The following is a 23319-nucleotide window of genomic DNA, read 5'->3' as shown; positions in this document are numbered from 1 at the left end:
CCCCTCAACGTGCATTTCGCTAACCGAATTAACATCATCAGTTCACCACCAGCGAACGGCTTCGGCAGGAAAGACATAATCCGCGCTACGAGTCCAAGGAAGAAGAAGCGAAACACCAGTGGCTGTCAACGCCAAGACACTGTCTAGTTACCATAAATAGAAGGTGTCACCAACCGAATTGGGAAAATTCGAAAGCAGGAGAAAACTAACAGCGTCTTCAAACCAACGAAGAAAATATCGGAGTATATGAGATCGGCAAAAGACAACAGAGACCCACTCAAGTCAGCGGGAGTTTACAGGATTATATGTAACTGTGGTGAAGTCTATATCGGTCAGACGAAAAAAAGCATTGGCCCGCCTAGTCGAACACAAGCGGAGTTGCCGATTGGGACAGATCTCGAAGTCTGCAGTCGCTAAACATGCACTGTCAGATGGAAACAACAAGATCCTGTTCGAAAAGACCGAGACGCTAACAACATTGAATCAGTATTCAACAGGAATGTATTTTGAAGTCATAGAAAGACACAAACATCAAGAGAACTTTAACAGAAATTGAGAGAGAACATATTTACCAAAGATCTGGTACACAGCATTGAAAAGCGCCAAAACGAACCCAAATCGCGCGGAAAATATGCGCAAACCCGCTATTAGTGAATATCGCTGCAGTTGCAGTTGAAATGGTTGGAGATTATAACCAAAGAAGACCACGTCGAAACCCGAAAACCAACCAAAATACAATAAAGACTACTTTTCAAAAGGAATAGTCTTTGTAATTGGTTTAACATTTCAATTTTTTCGTACATTTTCATTCATTCCGGAATGAAATTTCGAATTTTAAATGTTCAAGAAAACTTCAATGAAATGAATGTGCAGCATATAAACGTCGAATTATCAAAATCTCAGAAAAAAATGGAGCTGTTATTCAATACACCATATTAACTTTCAATGAATTTTCGTCTCATATAAATTAATTACTCTATATTCTATTAATCCAATAGAGCACGACCAGTTGGTTTGATCAAATAAAAGATTAATATAAAGTAGAAAAAATCATAAAATTTGTTTTGTTGATATTTAAAGCAACTTTCTTAAAGTCCAATTGACAATCCAGTAATATGGAAATTTAAAACACTATAAGGAATTTGATGTGGATATCACGAAATTTCTGATTGGAATTTGGAAAAACATGATTTCAATAAAAAATTTAATCAGTCATTTTCATCCGACAAATGTTACTGAGCTCATCAATTGGTTAAAGACATTCAACAACAAAATAGTGTTAATATATTCGTGCATGATCTATGAAGAACAAATGAAATGAAAATGAATTTTTTTTTTTTTTTTTTTTTTTTTATTTAATCGCATCAACCATTTTGGTTATTAGCGAACAGTATTTTACAAGCATATTTACAATTTGTTTTTGATATGAATAGCTTCTATGAACGAAAGTACATTATCTGTATTACAATTTGTTCCTAAAATAGTTTCTAGCGTTCCTATCAGCCTGTGCAGATTCCTTTGAGGGGCGAAGTTTAGGCATTCTGTCAGGATATGTTTAACAGTGAGTTGTTCATTGCAGGTTTCACACATCGGTTGGTTGGTGTTTTTGAAAAGATAATCATGGGTTAATCGTGTATGACCAAGACGTAGACGTGTGATGATCATTTGATCTCTACGTTTTTTCGGTAAATTTGTCCACGGTTTTATTGATGATTTCACTTCCCGAAGTTTCGAAATTGATTCACTCCACCGATTTTGCCATGCCGTTTCCACCTTCTTTTTAATGGCATACTGTAAGTCACTCAGAGCTACTTGATGAACTATTTCAGCGTTATTACTATTTATAGCCTCTTTTGCATTTCTATCAGCTTCTTCATTACCTATTATTCCTATATGTGATGGGATCCATATAAATTTAATAACTGTTTCTCTCTGTTGTGCTACATGAAGTTGTAGTTTCACATCAGCTACTAATGAATTGGGGGGATATAATTTTTGTATACTTTGCAGTGAGCTCAGCGAATCTGTCAGAATAAGGTATTTGCAATTTTTGTCTTCAGTTGAGTTGATAAATAAGAGAGCTCGGAATATAGCATAGAGTTCACCAGTGTATACCGTGCTAGTGGAAGGTAGTTTGAATTGGAGAAAGAAATGTGGTCCTACAACTGCTGCTCCTGTTCCCACAGTTGTTTTGGAGGCGTCGGTATATATTTGTGTAAAGCCTTGGTGATTCTCCAATATAGCTCGTAGGTTGTTTTTGAATAATGTAGAGTTAGTTTCATATTTTGGGAGATGACTAAGCTCTGTGAGGCATGTTGGTTCAGGTAAGGTCCATGGGGGAGGAAGGTTGAGTGGATATGGGTAACATTCCGGGAGGGTAAGATTTAGCTTGTTGATATTGAGTCTGACTCTTTCGTAGAAAGGTTTTGGGGATCTTGGTTTACTCTCATACCACTGACTGAATCTGCTAGCTATAGTATTGTCATAAGTAGGGTGTGCTGGTTGAGTTTTCAGCTTCACTGCATATTTGAGACTCAAGTATGTCCTTCTGTCTTCTAGTGATGGTTCACCGGCCTCACTGTATAGACTTTCTATAGGTGTTGTGTGATGAGCTCCCAATGCTATACGTAGTGCAGTATTATGTATTACATCAAGTTTTTTCAGTAATGATTTATTTGCAGAACTGTAAGCAATTGAACCATAATCTAGTTTTGATCGTATAAGAGTTCTATATAGCATTAGTAATGTTTGTCGATCCGAGCTCCAATTTTTGTAGGTCAAGGTTTTTAGTAAATTGAGCCTTTGGTAACATGAGTTGATGAGATCTCTGATGTGGCTTTTCCAATCCAGTTTTTGATCAAATGTCATACCTAAAAAAGTTATACTAATTTCCTGTTTCAAGCTCTGCTGGTTCAGTACAAGGTCTGCTGCCCTATTTTCAGTATTTTTCTTTGAAAATAATATGTATCTAGTTTTGTCGGATGAAAACGTGAAGCCGGATATTTTGACCATTGCTCCAGATCTGAGATAGCTTTTTGTGTCATGGTGAATAGGTTTCCTATATTTTTACTTTTTGTGTATATCACAAGATCATCTGCATAGATACGTGCCTTTGAAGGAAGTTTTAGGTTTTGGAGAATGTCATTTATGGCAATGATGAAAAGGGTGGGGCTAATGACTGAACCCTGAGGGATGCCGTTTTCAAGAATCATCTCATTAGATAATACTCCGTTTGTTCTAACTCTGAAAGATCTGTTGCCAATGAAGTTTTGGATGAATGATAAACAGTTTCCCTCAATGTTCCACATTTGGAGCTTATGGATAATTCAATCTCGCAGTGCTGTGTCGAATGCTCTCTTGATATCAAAGAATACTGCAAGGCAAGATTGTTTCATAGCAATAGCCTCATTAATATCGCTTTCCAGATCTATTATGTTATCCATTGTTGATCTTTGTTTTCTAAATCCGCTCTGTTCTGGTATGATTAAGTTGTACTTTTCCAATGTCCACAATAATCTGTTATTAATGATTTTTTCTAACAATTTGCTCATTGCGCATGTTAGAGATATGTGTCTATATGAGTCAGGGTTCGTTTTAGGTTTCTTCGGTTTCAAGATGGGTATGACGATTGATTTTGACCAGATTGTTGGGAAGTTACGTTTTGTCCAGATTATATTGAAAAGTTGAAGTAGGTGTTGGTGGGCACTAGCTGGTAAATTTTTAAGGAATAGTACAGGAATGTCGTCTGGTCCTGGGCTAGTATCGCGAAAAGTTAGTAATGCTTCCTTGTATTCATTCTCCGCGATTGGTAAATTCAGGAACCTTTTTCCAATATCGTCGAGTTTTTTATTTTCTGGTTCATTTTTTTCCTGGTTTTGTACATGTGAGGCATCTACAAAAGATCTTTCTCTGTAGGTTTTAGCCAGCTCTTCTGCGATTTCATGGTCATCATAAACTATTTTTCCTGGTGTTCTGAGTTGCTTTATTTTACTGCATGTATTCAATCCTGAAATCTTTCTAACCTTTGTCCAAATTTCATTCATGGAAGTCGAGCTATTGATAGTCGAGATATAGTCGTTCCAGGATTTACGTTTGGAGGTTTTTATTATCAGTCGTGATTTAGCTCTCAGTTTCTGATACTCCAGTCGATTGTCCATGCTTGGGTTCTTTTTGAATTTATTGAAGGCCCTTTTACTCGATTTGATTGCTTGATCACATTCAGCGTTCCACCATGGTACTGGTTTATGGTGATTGATATGGATTGTCTTTCCGATGAATATTTCCGCTGCTTTCACTATAATTTTTGAAAATTTGCTTAGAGACTCATCAATATCATGATTAATATCACAGGAGGCCATTTGTGCATCGATTTGTTGTGAGAAGTGATTCCAATTAGCGGATTTCATATTCCATTTAGGAATAGGTGCGGAAATTTCATTAGTCGTTATTTCCATGTTTGATATCAATAAAGGAAAATGGTCGCTATTGAAAGTGTAGTCGAGTCTATTCCATGATAGTCTCGGTGTTAAACTTGGATCGCATAGAGTTAAATCAAGTGGGGTTGATTCTCCTGTTTGGACGTTAAGTCTCGTAGGCGTACCGTCGTTCAGCAGAGAGAGATGAAAATGTTCCATAACTTCTTCAATCATTCGTCCTCGTTGGTTGATGTATGATGAGCCCCAGAGATAATTATGAGCATTAAAATCGCCAGTAATTATACGAGGTTGTGGAATTTGCTCTAATAAGTTGATTAAATCTTTTTTTTCTATTGTTTCTCCTGGTGGTAAGTATATATTACAAATATGAATGAAGTTGTTTCCTTGTATTTGCACAGCAATAGCTTCCATATTGGTTTCAATTGGAATTTCGGCTACTTCTATTGTATTTTTTACCAGTATGGCGACTCCCCCACTTGCTTTGGATGGGTTGTTTCGATTTTTTGAATAGTTTTCAAAATATTTCAGGACTCCTTCTTTGCCGTCTTTGAAATTAGTTTCTTGGAGACAGATTACATCTGGGTTTTGTTGCGATGTCAAAATTTGAAGCATTGGTAGGTTATTGTAATAGCCGTTTATGTTCCATTGCAATATAGAAGAAAATGAATTATTTAGATCGAATGTGGATACGTTTTTTTTTTTTTATATATATATATGTTTTTAGTAAGTGGTGTCTTGCGAGGAGTCACTTTCAATGTCGGAGGGGTTAATCTCCTGTGTTTCGGTTTGGAGATGAGCTAATATCTTTTTTCTAAGTTTGGTGCATCTACTTTTAATCGATCTTTCATTAAGGTAAGGATGTATCTTCGTGAGCATATCAATCAAGGCCGTCATGTCATTTGTATAGTTTTTTATTATATTAATGGGTTCTGGAGATCCGTAGATATTGTCAAGTAGATCGGTAATTTGGGTGTAATTGAGTATAAACGGGGGAGCCTGTTCCGATATAAAGTTCTTGGCTGACTCTGCTTGTTTGTTGGCGGAAACAAAGTTTTTATTGGTTTTGTGTTTTTTGCTATTTTGTGGAACTTCTGGTGGCTTTATAAATGTAATCGGTGTGTCACTAGTCTCAAGTTGAATATTTGCTGTTTCGGGTGGGGTGACAATTTCCTCGAAAGTTCTTTTGTTGTTGCTTTCCAATGGTATACGTTCAACAATATCTTTTTTGAGTACTGAACTATTGATTATTTGCTCAGTGCTCACTGAGGGTAATTCTGATCGGGTGCTTTCAGAAGTGGTATCATTTGGTGCTTTACAGTGTGCTGCTGTATGTCCCTGTTTTTTACATCTAAAACACGTGAAATTATCCTTTGATAAAAATATTCGGTAGGGGGTGTCGTCATGGTATATTATTAATGAATCAGGGATTGGGTTTTCTTCTGGGTTTATATATATTTGTCTTCTGAAACTGTAGATATGATTGTATTCAGGTAGAGGAGAGTTAATCTTGAGAAAGGTCATCGGAGAAAGAAGTTTAATACCTAGGTTTTCTAGTTCTCTACTTAAAATTTCGTTGGGGATTGTTGGACAAACATTTGATAGGACTAGTCTTTCAGATAGGGTTATATACCTGCGAGCTTTCAGTCTTACGCTGTTAACTACTATGGTGCCTTCGTAGTTGTTCATGAATCTTTCGACTATTTCTTTATTTGCCAGGTACATGCATATACGGTTGTGAGAAAGCCGCGAAGAGAATAAAATATTCCTTGGTTGAATTATTTCTCCTAGTGAGATGAGGTAGTCTTGTAGTTGAGCTCCTTCTACTGATGAAAATATGATGGCTTGGTCTTTCGTTGGGTATTGCTGATGAGCAAGTGTTTCGGAATATGTTCTAGTAGTTGAGTGTTCATTTTGGGAACTCCTGTAATCAGAAGTCCCGTTTGAATTTTCGTTCATTTTTAAACTTAGTTCCACTAGAATTGCTGAATACGGATCTGTCCTCCGAAGATCATCGTTGAAAACGGCAGGTAATAGCCTTGCTGTTTTGATTTGTAGGTTATATCGGTCGGAATGACTCGATTCAAGTGATGAAATGTGGATTTCTGTTTTGTTTTATTTACCTGCGTCAGTACAATGATGTTAAGAAGTAAGTTTCCGTGCTATTTGACTTTATTTTATATAAATTCTGATAACTTCAAAATCAACTTCGAAATATCGCTCTATACGAAACTGTTTCCAGGATCGGACCAAATGAAAATGAATTGAATGTTGAAGTTGTTGAAATTGATCGTGCTTTCAAGTTCTGTATTGTAACATCATTCTCACCTTCAGTAATTTTTCCCATCAACAATTACTCATATTTCATTCTGTTAACACATAACCTTGGGACTGGTATTCGGTCATAACATTATCAACACGTATTTTTCCATCCTTTGCTGGAAAGATGAACTACTTTTCACTAGGTGAGTTAGGTTCATAGATTAGAACAACATCGTCATTTATTTTGATAGAATTCTGTTCGTTGAGCCATTTGCTTCTTCTAATTAGTGATAGCTTAGACTCACGTGACTAACGATGGCAGAATATATCGGCAATCTTCTGAGCTACCTTTCTAAATACATAACATTAAATAATTCACCGATAGTGCACACTTTTATCAGTACTACAGTAAATTCAGAAGTATACAGGGTGTAACACAAGTACGTTGAAATATTCAAGTGACATATTCATGAGACAATTTAAAGAAAAAAATCTATATGAACTTGTATCCAAAAATGTTGGAATTGATTTTTTTGTTCGCTTTTTGAAAATAACTCTTGCAAAAAATAAGTTATTTGCACGAAATTCGGTACCCGGGGATTTTTTGACATGGGAAATCATAATTTCGTATTAATTTCCATGTAACATCTAGAGGGCGCTGCGAACGCTGTCATTATTTATTTCAAATTGCCCAACTTTTTTGACAGTAAACTTTTGGTACTTTTCATAAAAAAACCTAATTTCCACACCTTTTCCAAGTAAAAAAGGTACACCTCCTCAACAACGCTGGAGGTGATCGTTTTCGAGAGATTTACAATTTTCTATATCGATGCATATTACTTAGCTCCTAGGGCGCAAAGTGAAGTTGCTGAGAACATTACAAAAAATAAGTATGTGGTGGATCTCGTCTAAATAAACAACTTTTCCCATAAAATGTTTAACGAAGAATGATTCGTTTTCAAAATACAGATTGTCGAAATTTTTCAAAACATGGTAGGTTTTTGTCATAAGTTTTTTGCAATTTTAGTTATTTCCATCAAACTTTATACGCAGTATACCCTTACAAACTTTTTCTGAACCGAGCATTATCGAACTGCTTATTCAATCCAAATCAAAATAATTTGTCAGGTTTAAGTATTCAATTATAAAGTGCTACATTATTTATTAGAAAAATCAACATATAAAAATTGAACGAAACAACTATCACAACAACTGTTCCAAGTGAGGACCCCCAATACTAATACAAGCTTTTGGTCCCCTCTTCAAAGAATTCCGCACCCTTTGAAAAATGCCTGGAGTGTTTCTTATCGTTTCGCAGCAAGCTATGATGCGATCCCTCAACATTTCCTCATTTTCAATGGGGCAAGCATAAACTAGTGATTTCAGGTGTCTCCAAAATAAAAAATCGACGGGATTGAGGTCCGGTGACCTCGGAGGCCAATGCTCAGTGCATCCTCTTCCTATCCATCGTTGGAGATATGCTACGTCTGAAAAATGTGTTGCTATCACAGTAAAATGAACAGGAGCTCCATCGTGCATAAACCAAGAGTGATTTCGGAGACCATCTTCTATAAGTTGGGGAAGCTCGTGTTCCAAAAAATGTAGGCAAGCATCTCCATTCAAATGTAAGGGGAGAAAATAGGGCCCAATTAAATAATCCCCAATTATGCCTACCCATACATTAAAAGAGAATCTGTCTTGGAAATGAGTTTGCGTTATCGCATATGGGTTATCTTTCGCCCAGATGTGGTTGTTATGGAAGTTCATGATACCATTTCTTGAAAAATTAGCCTCATCTGTGAAAAGGATTTTCGATCATATTTGCCGATGTTGTTATTTGGAGCCATTGAGCAAATTCGATACGTGGTTGGAAATCACGTAGGGTTAATGATTCGACACAATGAATATGGTAAGGATATAATTGCTGTCCCTTTAAAATTTTGTAAACTGTCATGTGACTCACATTTGAAGTTTGACTAATTTTTCTTGTACTTGTCTCTGGATGTTCACTAATTCATTCGAGAACCGCTTCCTCCAATTCTACAGTTCTTGTAGTACGTGGCCATCCTACTACAGAATTTGTTTCAAATCTTCCAGATTCGAAAACTCACCGGAAAAGATTCGCAAATGTCGCTGCACAAGCAGTCACGCGTTGGGGATACCTTTCCTGATAGATGCGTCTGGCCTCGCTTGAATTTCCGTAACCCAAGCCATATGCAGAAACCATATCAGCCATTTTAGCATTCCTAAAGTCGGGTATGGTACCAAAAAATCACTTTTCAAACTCCGAACTGTAAATTTGTCAATTAATAGTTGAAAATGTGACAGCAAACTTCTTTTTTTATGAACAAACTTTCATAGCTTACTGGATTTAGTTAACTTAATTTGCAAGCGGAGAGTGGCAAAAATTATTGAATCAAATTTGGATTTGCTATGTATCGATATAGAATATTGTAAATATCTCGAAAACGATCACCTCCAGCGTTGTTGAGGAGTCGTACCTATTTACTTGGAAAAGGTGTGGAAAATAGTTTTTTTCATGAAAAGTACCAAAAATTTACTGTCAAAAAAAATATGTCAATTTGAAATAAATAATGACAGCGTACGCAGCGCCCTCTGGATGTTATATGAAAATTAATACGAAATTATGATTTCCCACGTCAAAAAATCTCCGGTTACCAAATTTCGTGCAAATAACTTATTTTTTGCAAGAGTTATTTTCAAAAAGCGAACAAAAAAATTTCATACTTCTCCGAAACGAAGCATTTTCAGACACAAGTTCATATAGACTTTTTTTTTAATTGTCTCCGGAATATGTCACTTGAATATTTCAAAGTACTTATGTTACACCCTGTATATAGAAAAAATTTAAAAGCAACAAAAAGTTGCTACTACCATAACAGAATCTGCAAAAGTAAGGATACCATCAAAGAAACATGGCGATAAGTGAATGAGTTTCGGGGTAAAACTCCCACTCCGACAAAGAATGTCACGTTCAATGGAAAGGTACCCTTCGTGGTATTAGCCAGGGAAGTTGTTGTTTTCTGATAGGTGTCAGTCCAATAACCTACAGTGTAGGGAGTCGAGACTGGCCTGAACGAATTGTTCTTTTACATGATTTGATTTTTAGCCAATCTTCGAGTATGCCCAGTGACTATGTGTGAAAAACAATTATTTAACATGATATCAATCTAACAGAGCTTATAGATACAATGAATCATATCAAAGATAAAACTTCTTGTTCAGAATATGTCCACCTTTTGGCTATGAACGACAACCCTCAAAAGTCGATACTTGTGGAAACTAAGCACTCACGAGGTCTTACCTTTTAACGTGTGATTTCTAACACGAGTTCGACGATAGCAAGTAAAAATCGATCATATCTGAGTGAGTGAACAAAGCACCCACGTCGAACCGACCGGCTACCGACCGATAACATATTGATAGCATCGATAACAGATCGATGAAAATAACCGCGAAAAAAAAAACAGTTTATTGTCTATCTACTCCTCCATCTTTGCACAAAAGTTATGGAACACTTCCAAAGGAAAGAAGGAAGCAACTGAGTTCTCCATAGTTTTTGTATAAAAATGGGAAAGTAGAAAGCTAAAAGGTTTTTTAAAGATTTCGAAATGTCATTGTTGCTTATCTAAAAACACTGATATTATTCAATAGACTACTTCTTTTTAAATGAAAATTCACATACATTTTGTTATCTTCTAACGATGCCAACTTTCTCAGCAAAATGCGCGTCATAAGACAGTATTTTCATTCTCCCGGTGAGAAGCTGTTTTCAACAGAAAGATACATTTTGTTTATCTATATCGAAATTGACTAGAAATGAATTCTATCAATTCTTCATGATTATTTACAGATATACCGGCATGACCCCTGTGAGTTTTGTCTGTGCTTGGATGGTGAAATGTTCTGCTGGTGGCAAGACTGCCCGCCAGCCATGGAAGGACCTTGTAGAGACAAAGGACCTTTTTCAGCCTGCCGTAAGTTCAATAAAATTCTCCTCAAATCATTCTTCGAAAATTTTTCAACTCAACTACTGAATTCCAGTTCATAAACATTTTCTCAGAACTCGACATATGTTTGCAAAGATCCAAATCCGGACTGGCAAGTCGTCGTGAAAAAAAATTTGTAATGCCAAACGTTTTGTTTATTCGACAGATATCATCAGTAGTGACACCAGCCCAAATTTTGTTCTCTCGTATCGTGACTGACCCTGAAATCCTATGTTCTCATTTGATATGTATTGTCATTTTAACTTTTCAAATAAGTTAACCTCTACCACTCATTCACGAAATTAATGATTTTGAAACTTGATCACTAGAATATTTTCACATATTTTTGTATGTAATTACCACCATATCTTCTTTCTCGAAAACACGATTTTCACAAGCTTTTGAGTATCGATAAACCTGTCGGAATATAACAGGTTTTCATTAAAAACATTGGTTTTGCATCAGTAGAACAAGTAGATGTTATTAATGAACAAATTTCATATTCAGCTTTCACAAAAACCTCTTTTCACAAAGTATTTTTTTAATTCATGCATTTCTTACTTTCAGTTGCATTAGTAGCGCTTTCATTATTCAATTTTGTTTTGAAATATCGAAATTTGATTTCCCAATACTGAGACACTATTTCAATATTCAAGTACTAGAATTCCCATATTATTGTATGACCCTGAAGAGTACCACGTGAGCCATTGTTATACACAATTTTTCCACCACGAGATAAAAGACATAATTCCAAAACAGAAATAAAAAATAACCTTTCACGAAACAAATTTCAATTCAGGGATTATCAAAATTCTTACATATTTTTTCATTTTGTATATTTTACAAATATTGAAAATACAAAAAAAATATCAATCAAATACATACCTATAGAAATGGGTAGTGAGACGTCTACTTAGCCCTTATTTTGAAAATGATAATATTTATCCTCAGTATCCTCATCCAATGAGTTCCCAAGATTTTTCAATATTTTATTTATTTCGACTTATTTCGGCCTCTAATATGATTTTATCAGAAAATGAGATTTTCACTAAACAGTTGTCCGAATAAACGTTTGTTAAAATCGTACTCATCAACAAAGATCTGAACGGTGTCTTCATTTGAAGGGGAAAACACTATAAGAACACTCTGGAGGCTGAATGAAAAACTATCATTTCCTTTCAATCATTTTCCATTTTCAGGTTCTTTTTTGAAAATTATGTTGTCAGTAACTCATGAAAAAGAATGGCTGTCACTAAATATCATTAGTTATAAGTAATTGAAGTTGGCTGTGGAATAAGATGAAAGAATATGAAAGTATTCATTTTTAGAAATTCAAGAAATGAGGGCAATTCAGTACCGCTGATGTATGCATATACATATAACCCACAATTCTTTTCCAATTCCGAACTTACGCAAAAATAAAGATCTAGGTTAATGCAGAATCTATTAACGGAGTTGAGAGTGTTTCTTGAGGAATTTAATACGATCTCAAATTATATAGTTACGAAATATTCATTTTCACATCCCCTCTCCCACTTCCACCCCGCCCCTTACTCACAACGGTTTGTGTTGTCAACGTAGATTAGGATGCCATTAAGAGCTTACCAGTAATAATTCTTAGACATAATTCCGCAAATTTCAATCTCTAGCACTCCCATCTCCATTGCTCATGATATTAAATACTTCAATAAAAAAGATTGTCTGATTGATTCGGCCGTTACTTGATGAAGATCCATAGTAATTTCAAAAAGTTTGTCGGGATCATATCGTGAGGTTTAGTTTTTGAAAAAAAAATTGGACGCCGTTCTTCAGTTACCCTTTTGTATCCGTGAAATCGGCGAAACTCAACCAATACATTTGGCCAAACAATAAAAAATTATGTTTCAATATGTTCTTCCGAATAGGATTTTATTTTTGAGAACATTAAATCAAGAACTGACAATAAATATTTACTAGAAATCACTTTTCCCATAAAATTTCATCATCTCATTTCATAGCCCTCTTCATTGGGAAGTATTAGTGCCTATAGAGGCTTAATCAAATTAAAAAAATTCGACGATCAAATTCTTCAAGTTAAAATAATCATTTGGATCACCATATTGACCTCTTTCAACGAACTCTCATAGTAGAATTCCGCAAATAACTGTTATAAAACTAATGATACTCCAATTGATACCACAAAGGATATTGAATTGAATCTGTCAGATAATCGTCAGAGGTCATCATGGCGGTCATCTCCGCTGTAGACCATACATAGTGGGCTACCTAATACACAGGAAGGGTTAAATACCGCAGGGAAATCGATGAATTTAACCGAACAAGAGAAGCGTTTTGCTATGGTCTACCCTTTAATTATGAGAAGAACATATCCCAAAACCAGCTGTAATATTTATCAAATCCTGCTGTGTACGAAAGACGAAATAGAGTAACTAGTTTTTCAAGTTTGATTTCAAAATAACTGATGGAAAATCGATTTTTTTTCTCGAATCCTTCTCTTGAGTAACATTATTTCTAGTCAATCGCCAGTCTTATTATTTTTCAGTCGATGTTGCATTTAGGGACCACTCCAGTAGGTCCTAGGCAGAAATTAATTTTATAACTATAGTTTTTTTCCTGAAATAATATTTTTTCAATCAATTTTGACTATTATTTTCCAGTGACTGTTCCAGCAAATCCCCAGTCTTCAGTTACATCATCGACATTAACCCCTGACGCTACAACAAAACTCCAATCAGGTAATTCAACTTCATTACAGACAAAAACTGTGATACCGGAACAATCATCCAGTCGAACGACCGATTATATAGAGCTTTCCACAGATGTATTCGTTTCCAGCGAACAAGCGGCAGATGTTGAAGTTTCTTCTGAACACCCAGAACTGAGTACATTCAACGAAATTAAACATTGTGTGGTTATGGGTGAGTACAAAACTGATCACTTTGATTTTCTCTCACCCTTCTGGATATAATTTGTAATTTACTTGTTATTTTTCCTATTCACTCTCACTCATTTTGTGTTTTCTAAATGTCTCCTAACTATACATTGTATCTGTCTTGGTTTCGATATTATTCATTAACTCCCCACTATTTTGCCTGCTATCCCACTCTTTCCAGATCAAAATCGCTACCCCAAATTGTAAAAAACAGAAATATCGATGTCCCAAATGACCAGTTGGGTAAAAACTTATCATACCCCAACCCTTTCGAAACTTATTTTATATGTCATTCATCAGTTACAATCTTATTAGGCTTATATATTTGAAATAATATGGTACTCCCAGCAAGCTTTATACCTCTTTTAAATTCTTGAGCATCTTCATTGATAATGATCGAAACCTATTCCAAAAGACTTACCACTGTGCTGCATTGGATATTACATAATCTCGCTTCCAATCCTTTTTTCTAATTGATATCGTGCAACTCGCCGTTTCGAATCATAATGATGACAGCTGGTTTTATATGCTCGTTTGAGATCAGCGCAGACTTCCTAAAAAGCATATCTGAAGCCTAGGAGCATGAATGTGGATCGTTTGTACCGTGATTGAAGATGGAAGCTAAGAGAAGGCGATCTGCTCCAAACAAATGCAGTTCTCGCCCAAACATGAATAAATTGGTCGGTAATTTGTTGAGACACGGGACGTCTTGAAATATCCGTGGGATCTTTCTACCGGGTTTGTCTGAGCGTAGGAGTACTTGTGATGCACTGTCTGGAATCTTCGGTATAGTAATGAATATTACTGGAGTTTTATATTATCACTAAAACTCTAGTAATATTTATAATATAATTTCAAATGATTTAGCCAGTTTTGGCTTCGGGATTCTACACCATTGTCCATAATTACTATTTTCGAGCCCCCGAATAGAAGATTTCCATTTTCCTATATAATTGTCGAGATCGTCGAAGGAGATAGCCTTCTGCGACGTGAACAACAATATATATTTGCTAAAGATGTCCAATATACATGAGGTGTAGTTATAACCGTAGTTGGCACTGAGACAGGTGGAACGGGGTTGGATGTAGCGACTGATATCCTGCCTCATTTTTGCACAATAACATCCAGCACCTAGTCGAGCTATGGTTTTATACACACCTAGATGACCACAGGTGGGAGGATTATAATACTTGTAGATGAGCTCCGATCTGTCGAAATTCTGGATAAGTTTGCATGTTCGAAAAAAACACCTTTCTCAATCCGCCATTGGAGAAAATTCCTATGTGTGGCTTGTTACTTTGGTGCACATATTATTTATTGTACCATGTTTCTCTAGAATCTCTAGGCATTCCATAAGCATGGCCAGAACATTGAGTTACGAATAAAAAAATATGTGCTGGAAGTTTTACACTAGGCGAATTTTCAGCATATTCTGTTATACAAAAAAAAATAGCCAGATAGAGCTACAAATTCATACACTTCATATAGATGTGCGCGGTTATTTCCTTCAATGCATGAAAACCTTGAAAAATGTGTTGGCTAGGCAGCTTTCACAGTGTTTTCCAGCGGTTGACTTGTTCACCAAATTGAAACGAACATAAATCACTGCTCATGACAAACTCTGTCAATAATATTTTCGACAACAAATTAAATTTTGGTGCTTAATAATTTTGGGATATTTCACATAAATCAGAAATTTCACATTTGAAACTGTTTTTTGAGATACAATATCAAAATTTACTCAAATTATCATATTCTCAAATAATTTGTTTGACAATTATAGTTCTGCACTCATTTTAACTTATTGGAATTGATGCACTCGGGATATAACCTAAGATTATTTCAATACAGATGAAAATAAAAAAAAATGGAAGTTTTGGCTAACAAGTTACTGTTATCATTGAAAAGTCTACCAAATATCTAGAACCTTTCAAAAACGTACAATCCAAAACATGCCCCAGTGAATTAATTCCACTGTATTTTATTTCAGTGTTAGTTCAAAAAAATTATTGGATCAATATCAAATGTATCTACAAAATTAATACTACCAGGGTGATTTTTGACCGTTGTGATATTGGCGATTAAAAAACACTCAAAAGAAAAGCCGGTAAAATACCTTCGTTAGCAACATCCAATACAAATAAATTATTGGAGCTTCTGAAGACATCCTACATTTTGTTTTATGAGAGAGAGGAAATTGGCAGATCAAGATCTTCAGATGATGTGGTGCTGCAGGTTTTTCTGGGTTTTCCTGCAGCTGAAAAAGCAAATGCGCCACTGGAATCAATGAAGTTGCCCCGAACGCCAACTAATTTTTGTTGTTGTTTTATAATTTCATGATTTGTATTTTGGAAGTGTTATCATTATATTAATATGAAGTTATTATTTATATAGCAAAAAAATAAATAAATAAATCAGTAACTAATGATAGTGATCATGCATTATACTGCACTTATTGAACTTCAAGGGCCCTCATCAGGAAAAACAAAGACAGTTCAAACTGAGAACAGGAATTAAAAAGCTTCTTTTTGAGATATATGCAATATCTTTTGAATACATTTTTTCAATATTTTTTTATACAGTTATTCATAAAATATGAAAACCCTAGTATTATATGATGTTACATTCCAGAAATATCCTAATATAATATAAATACTAGTATAAATAGCTACAACAGATTTGTTCCAGCTGAAGTAAAACAAATATTTTTAACTTTAGAAAATACAGGAAGTAATTCAATTAAATAAGTATCTACCTATAGAAATCGGTAGTGAGACGTCTACTTATCCCTTATTTTGAAAATGATAATCTTCATCTTCAGTATCCTCATCACCATCATCCGTATGATTATAAACATTGTCATCGTCTACAACGTCTTCATCCACAACCCCGTCATCATCACTATCAGAACATTGATCATCACTAAGTTCTTCATCACTATCACAGAAAGTAGAAGGTTTCAGAATGCTAAGTACAAGTCCGTTGAATTGTGTTGTAACTTTTATTATTATCTTTCTGTTATTTATCACAATAAGCTCCGAGGATACTTTCATCCTGTTGAATATGTCACTATTGGTGTCGATTCTGGAAGTTTTTTTGGAATGATGTCGTCTAAAATTTCTGTACTCTTTATGACCTGACTCAATTGTATCTCCGGACAGTTGGCCTAAGGTCGGAGGTAAAGATTTCATGATGTCACCATATAATAAAATAGCTTTTTGTGCTGTTTCGAAGCAATATTCTCAAGAGTCAGGTCTTCATCAAGCCACTTCATATGCTTCATGTTGAAGCGATCAAGCATGCAATTACTCTCCCTCCACTTTGACGAAACCTCAATGACAAATATTTTGACTAGAAGTTTTATTTGTTCTATACCCTGCTCGGAAACATAACCATATTCATCTAAAATATACTCTATCAACTCTTCATTACATTTTGATGATGATTTATGAAACTGCTCATTTTTCAACGCTTAAAATAATTATCTTCTCCTAATCTTCATTTGCTTCAAGGGGCGGTCACCATGAATTCCTAAAAAAGACAAAAACACTCCATTTACTGAAGGGGGAACAGAGGGACGAGTAATTTACATTTTCTCAAATTAATACGCTGCGGAATTTTTTTTATATGTCTTGCTGAAGATAGCATTTCAATATTTTTTTAATAGAAAAATAGCATTTCACAAAACATATATTATACCTACACTACGTAAAACAATTATGTTAACAATGATTGTATATTGAAGTACGCATTTGACGCTCGAATATCCATATCAAAATGAGTGAGATTTTAAGTGTAGGATAAAAAACTGGGGTACGTGATCCGTCAACAATTTAGGAGCCACTAGCCTGTATCAACGCGTGAAATATAACACAAATTTAGACCCATGCACGGGGTAAATCCTGTCGTCAATTGAGAATATATTCATGTTACGTTGCAGACTATTCAATAGAGATTGAATTGAAGGCATTTTCAACTGGTTTGAGAAAAATGGTTTTCCAAGTTTTGTCGTCATAATTTTGACATTTGTCCTTGTGTGCGGCGGTCGATGTCGATATTGGCTTTGGAAGTGGCCACCTTGGTGATCCCCATTTATCTTTGATATCAATTTTTCATTAGTTCGGACTTTCATTGTTTTATAATATATAAAATTATTTGAAATCCCTAAAAGAACCAATACAAATTGAAAAGAATAGCTGAAAATAACAATTATATTTCATTTTTGTTAAGGGCGAAACACAAACACTACAAGAAAATCCTTAAGGCGCTCTTAGAACGATACCTGTGCGAAAGTAGTGATTCACATTGGATTTGAATCGCTGGAGATCAAATACATTTGGAAAAACGTTCTACGAAAGTTTATTCCATATAAACGCTGTTCTCCAAATGAAGGAGTTCCTAAACAGTGAAGTTTGAGGTGTAATGAGTTGAACCTCGAAACTATGAGCAGCCACAGTACGTTGAGTATTTCTGATATGTAACGCTCTTGATGAAATCGAATGTTCCAGATCACTTGAACCCTTCCCGTGAAAGTATATATAGAAGAGAGACACATCTCCAACCTTTCTTCGATATTCCAGACTATCAAGGTTGAAAAGGATGTTCACGTCTCTAATTAGGCGGATAGCTCTTTTCTGGATAGAATCCAGCAGCTTCAGGGTATGTTTAGGGGCGGAGCTCCTTACATGAGAACAATACTCCAAAGAAGGTTTGATCTGAGCTTCATAAAGCATCAAAAGTTACTGAGGTGTGTACAGTTTTCTGGTTCGGAACAGTGTTCCAAACTTCTGAGAAGCAGACTTTGCAATTCCAGCGACATGATTGACCCAAGACATCTCTGTATCTGTTCCACATCTGACCATTGTACATCCTCCCGAGAAGTTGTCCTCCTAGGTCATCGTCTATCCTGTCCTTTCCAGGAAGGTGAACAGGTCACTAGGAGGCATCTCCCTTATATTGGCAGGTGTAGGCCAAGACTCGCCAAACACACTCTCGGTAGCCTCCGCAAAGGTTTTGGAAGGTGCAGTGATATTACTGTCGTTGCGCGATTTCTTCAACCTTCTTGGGGTTCCCTCCGTGGAGGTGCACAAGTGAAGGAGCTTTCCTGCAAGGGCAACCAGTTCCGTCCTGCGGCGGGCGCCAAGAGCTCCGCCGCAGGACGGAACTGACCCTTGCTGTTGGAGGTGATCTGCTATGTCTAGCCTCATTCCAAACAGTAGATTGGGGTGGACATTTATGTTCATCCCCTTTCTCGTTTATTTTTGATATCACTGATAGCAAAGCGACTGGTATATACTCATTTGGAAGAGTTTTCTTACCCTTTTTGGGAATAGGCTGAACGCGAGCAATCTTCCAACAAAAAAGAAAAACCTTTTTCTCAAAAGACATATTGAATAGTCTGCAAAATACTGATGCGAGTTCATGTGCACACTTTTCATATACGATGACTGGCACTTCATCAGAACCAGATACCTTGTTGATATTGACCTGTTTCAAAATTCGTCTGACTAGACGCTGTCGAAAAGTAATTTCCGTCATTGTAGATTTTTGTGCGGGAATAGTGGGTTGTACTTTTTCCAGAAAATTGACTGTGGAGTGGGACGCAAATTGTTTGGCTAGTGGATTTGCTTTTGCTTTGGCTGTTGTTGCAGTCGAACCATCTGCTTGTGTAGGTTGTGGAATTGTGGATTTTGTAAAGTTCTGATTAACAGATTCAGCTACCGACCAGAAGGATCTTGACCCGTCGGGATTGGCAAGCAGTTTTGTGAAGTTCTTTGCTTTCTTTTATTCTAAGTTGCAGCTGTTGTGGCAATTATCAAACCTAGTTCGGTTTTCGGCACTGAGATTTCTGCGCCACTGTCGGTAGGCGAGTTTTTTGGAGGCGACAGCTTGCTCGCAATTTTTGTTGAACGAAGATGATGACATTCATCACTAATAATCGAAACGTCGTTAAGTAATCTCCGAATTTTCTATTATTATTTTTTGTTCAATTGATCTATTTTTTACTTGTATTTTATTCTACTGTTATTTCATTTCAGGATTTTTGCTCAATTTAATTGTAACTTTCAGCTATTCTAAATTTTCATTGTATTGGTTCTTTTAGGGATTTCAAATCATTTTATATTTTATTAGACAATGGAAGTCCGAACTAATGAAACTCATCATAAAACATTGTCAATCACCTTCAAACAAAAGTTTAATATTCATGTGGATCCCATATATCGCCAATTCGTAAAGTGAAATGTCATCGTCTCTACATTGGAGTTGTAATTATTGTAATGAATTTTATGGAATTCGCGTTTGTAAATTTATAACATGGTAATTTCGAGTGAGATAGAATTTGGTTATCCTGACTTCTGAAACGTTCTTTATTTCATTTCATGGCCCTTTTATTTTTCACGAAGCCATAAATTTTGTGTGGCCCAGTGCCTTGATTCTTTCGAGAGAATCAGTCCGTCAGTTTTGAAAAACCAAATAAATTTAACCATATTTATCGAAATTACAGTGTTTTCGCGGATTTCTGTAGTGAATACCCTGTTTTTCAAAAATTGACAAATTCAACATGTTGTGAAATAATTGAAAATGCAGTTTTTCAACCGATTATTTGTATTATCTCAAATTAAATGTGAGTGCATGTGTCCATGCACGCAAACGTTCAGTCGAATTTCAGCCACTAAAATAATCTATCGCATGAGTGCTTTCAAAAATAATTGTTTGTCCAAGAGCTAGGCCATAACAAAAGTGCCCTCGATCGTTTTAAGCCAATTTAAATGAGGAGCGTCGGATTAAACTTATCAGGGGGATTATTTTGACGAACGTAATTGTACCAAACTGGCAGAAGAGCGGAATAAAAACCTTTTGAACTCGAATGAATGGCGGTCGTTTTGTTTGTTTTCTGCGAAAAAGTCGGCGAGTTCACAGATATTTTGAGGCGATAATCGCTTCTGCCCTTTTTGTGTGGTAAACGATCTCTCAATAGGAAAATTGTTTACTGAAAAGTTCGCGATGTGAAATATACAGTTCGCTGAATGGGAAATGGTCAGATTGTTTCAGATGATAAATCAATCGAGTGTTGGAATAGAAGAGGTACGGAAGCGCGAAGGACCACATATTTTTATTTTTTGTTTCTTGGAAATTACGACTTTGAATCTCGAAATTTAGACTTTTATCTCGAAATTTCGACTTTATTCTCGAAATTTCGAATTTAATCTCAAAATTTCGACTTTAGTCTCGAAATTTCGAAGATTAAAGTCGAAATTTTGAGATTTAAGTCAAAATTTCGAGATAAAAGTCGAAATTTCGACATTCAAATTCGTTATTTCCAAGAAACAAATAATAAAAATATGTGACCCTTCTCGCTTCCATAAAAAGGTCATCCTGTGTCTCCATGTTATGCTATTTTCAAAGTAGCAAGATACGAGTTATGTTTTGTGAGTTAAAAAAATAGTTTCGAAGGGTGTCACAAAATATTTTCTGCATAAAGTAATCCACAAAACTTAATAGGAGGTACAGGACCCAGAAAATCGTTTTCTACTAAAGTAACATTACCAGAATGAATAGAAACAGCTTTGCACAATTCGAATGTCTTGACGAGAACTATTTTGATGCTTCAAATTGAAGCATTACTAATGAAAAACGATACGTGAAATTATGTGAATAAGCCTACAGTCACAACTTGAAATCGCACTCTAGAAAAAATAAAAGACGAATGGAAAGCTGCAGACCGGAAAGCCAAATCTGATCTTATAGTTATTATTCAGTCAGTCAGTATTCTGAGTTGAAAGAGATAAAACATCATGAAACTTTGAGGAAAATCTGGTTTAAAGTTACATACATACCAGTCGACGGGTCCTTCATGTAAAGCTACTCTTTTGAAGTTAACAGTGCAGAAAATGGAAGAAGGCGATGATGTCCGCATGCAGTGGATGAGCTTGCAGAAATGGATGTTATTGTGAATGGAGGTCTTCACACCATCATGTTGTTATACAGACTTCCATTGTCTACTATATAAAATACCCTGCCTACCCTGAAACAAGTAAAAAAGAATAATTAAAAAAGAATAGTTGAAAAAAACAATTATATTAAGCAACAATAAACCTGAAATGAAATGATAGTGAAATAACCTACAAGTAAAATCATTTCATTTCAGGTTTATTGTTGCTTAATATAATTGTTTTTTTCAACTATTCTTTTTTAATTATTCTTTTTTACTTGTTTCAGGGATTTCAAATCATTTTATATAGTAGACAATGGAAGTCCGAACTAGTGAAATTCATCACGAAACATTGTCAATCACCTTCAAACAAATGTTGTTATACAGTTTACCTTCAAGCTCTGAGAATTTCAGATGTGCTATCCAAACAAGAGATGAGTTGCCGAAGCCAAAGTTTGAAAATGACTATCATTGGAGAATCTAATGTACGAAAGTCAAAAATGAGTAAATCTTCAAATGCCATGTTGGCTTTAAAGTTTCATCCGAATAATAACAATGAGAAAGAATATAATTTGAAAGAAAATAACGTCGAAAAACTTCCAATGACGACCACCTTCAAATTCAGATGTCACAAATGTCGAAAAATATGAAACAATGCTTCAGAATGGACAAAACTGTAAAAAAGTTATGAGAGTAGACTGAATTGATGGGTTGTACTACCTTAACGAAATACTTCCAGTCGTGATGCAGTTCAAAACTACGACGGCCTTCAAACCCGAATGAAGATTACTGATTACTCAGTTTCCAATATCGAAGTACGGCATAGAAAAATTTGACATTTGAATGGTGAAAGTCTCAGGGAAATGTCGAGTCGGGAAATAGTTCTGAGAATGAACCTGAAACAGAATGAGCAATTTGATAAATGTGAGATCTGTATTAAGGGAAGAACTCACGAAAGCACCGTCTCCCAAGAATGAATATTCCAGTGATAAATATGAACTGGATGTCATTCATGGTGACATCTGCAGATCCATGAAGGTTTTGTGACTTTCAATGATGAAACCTCCAGATCGTATGAAGTTAGATTATTGAAGGAAAAAAGTGACCTATTCCAGACCTTGAAAGATTTTAAAATCATTTTAGAAAATCAGAGTAATTAACGAGTAAAACAAATTCATTCTGACAATCGTTCTGAATACGTTAGTAATGCATTCAGCGATTTTCTGAAAGAAAATGGATTCAAAAGACCCGTACTGCCCCCAACATAATGGACTAGTGAAAAAAATCGAACGCTACTGGAAATGGCAAGGTGTATAATGATAGAATCGACATCACTTGCGAGTTTTTGGGCTGAAGCGATAGCAACTGCCAATTATATTAGAAATAGAAGTATTTCAAGGAGCATTGGACATTGGATTATAAATCATGTTTTTTTATAAAAACAACAACGATAAATTTGAAGCACGTTTACGTGAATGATCATATTTATCACTTTGTGCTAAAATTTTTCCAAGCTCATTTTGACATATTTGCGTATCATCGCGAATATCTGCAAGTTGGTATTTTATTCTGTTCATCCTTTTTTCCAGTTTTGACGATTCTTGGTCTTCCCCTTCCTTTTCTTTGAATGATATTTTTTTCCGTTTACGGATTCCCAGTATTCAACAAATCGATAGGAAGGTTTTGACATTTCGGAGGTTGTTGACTTACCTTTTCTATTTCTTCTGGGATGAATTCTTCGTTATGACT

At 35.5% G+C, this 23319-nt stretch overlaps 1 protein-coding gene and 1 long non-coding RNA gene across 3 annotated transcripts in view; one reads left to right on the top strand and one right to left on the bottom strand.

Moving 5' to 3' along the window:
* Positions 1-23319, top strand: part of LOC111505214 (uncharacterized) — a 158650-nt gene that overhangs the window by 121307 nt on the left and 14024 nt on the right. Inside the window, exons 2-4 of one of the 2 annotated variants that reach the window (XM_074184899.1) lie at positions 10570-10693; positions 13363-13440; positions 13525-13623. In XM_074184899.1, coding sequence (XP_074041000.1) covers positions 10618-10693; positions 13363-13440; positions 13525-13623 — 253 coding nt within the window. In that variant the 5' untranslated portion in view covers positions 10570-10617. Of the gene's footprint in view, positions 1-10569; positions 10694-13362; positions 13624-23319 lie in introns of both variants that reach the window. The other variant, XM_023159987.2, reaches the window with a different exon arrangement.
* LOC111505215 (uncharacterized) lies at positions 16327-22677 on the bottom strand. The gene is made up of 3 exons (XR_002722088.2): positions 22524-22677; positions 22291-22466; positions 16327-17168 (listed from the first exon to the last, which is right to left on the bottom strand). It is a non-coding gene; the product is annotated as an uncharacterized lncRNA (long non-coding RNA).

The sequence above is a fragment of the Leptinotarsa decemlineata genome, unplaced genomic scaffold (assembly GCF_025532065.1).
Source record: "Leptinotarsa decemlineata unplaced genomic scaffold, Ldec_3_MD MMD2_P_RNA_scaffold_2, whole genome shotgun sequence".
Classification (NCBI taxonomy): Eukaryota; Metazoa; Arthropoda; class Insecta; order Coleoptera; family Chrysomelidae; genus Leptinotarsa; species Leptinotarsa decemlineata.
Note: the sequence above shows the minus strand (reverse complement) of the source record. Positions and strands in the feature narration are given on the sequence as shown.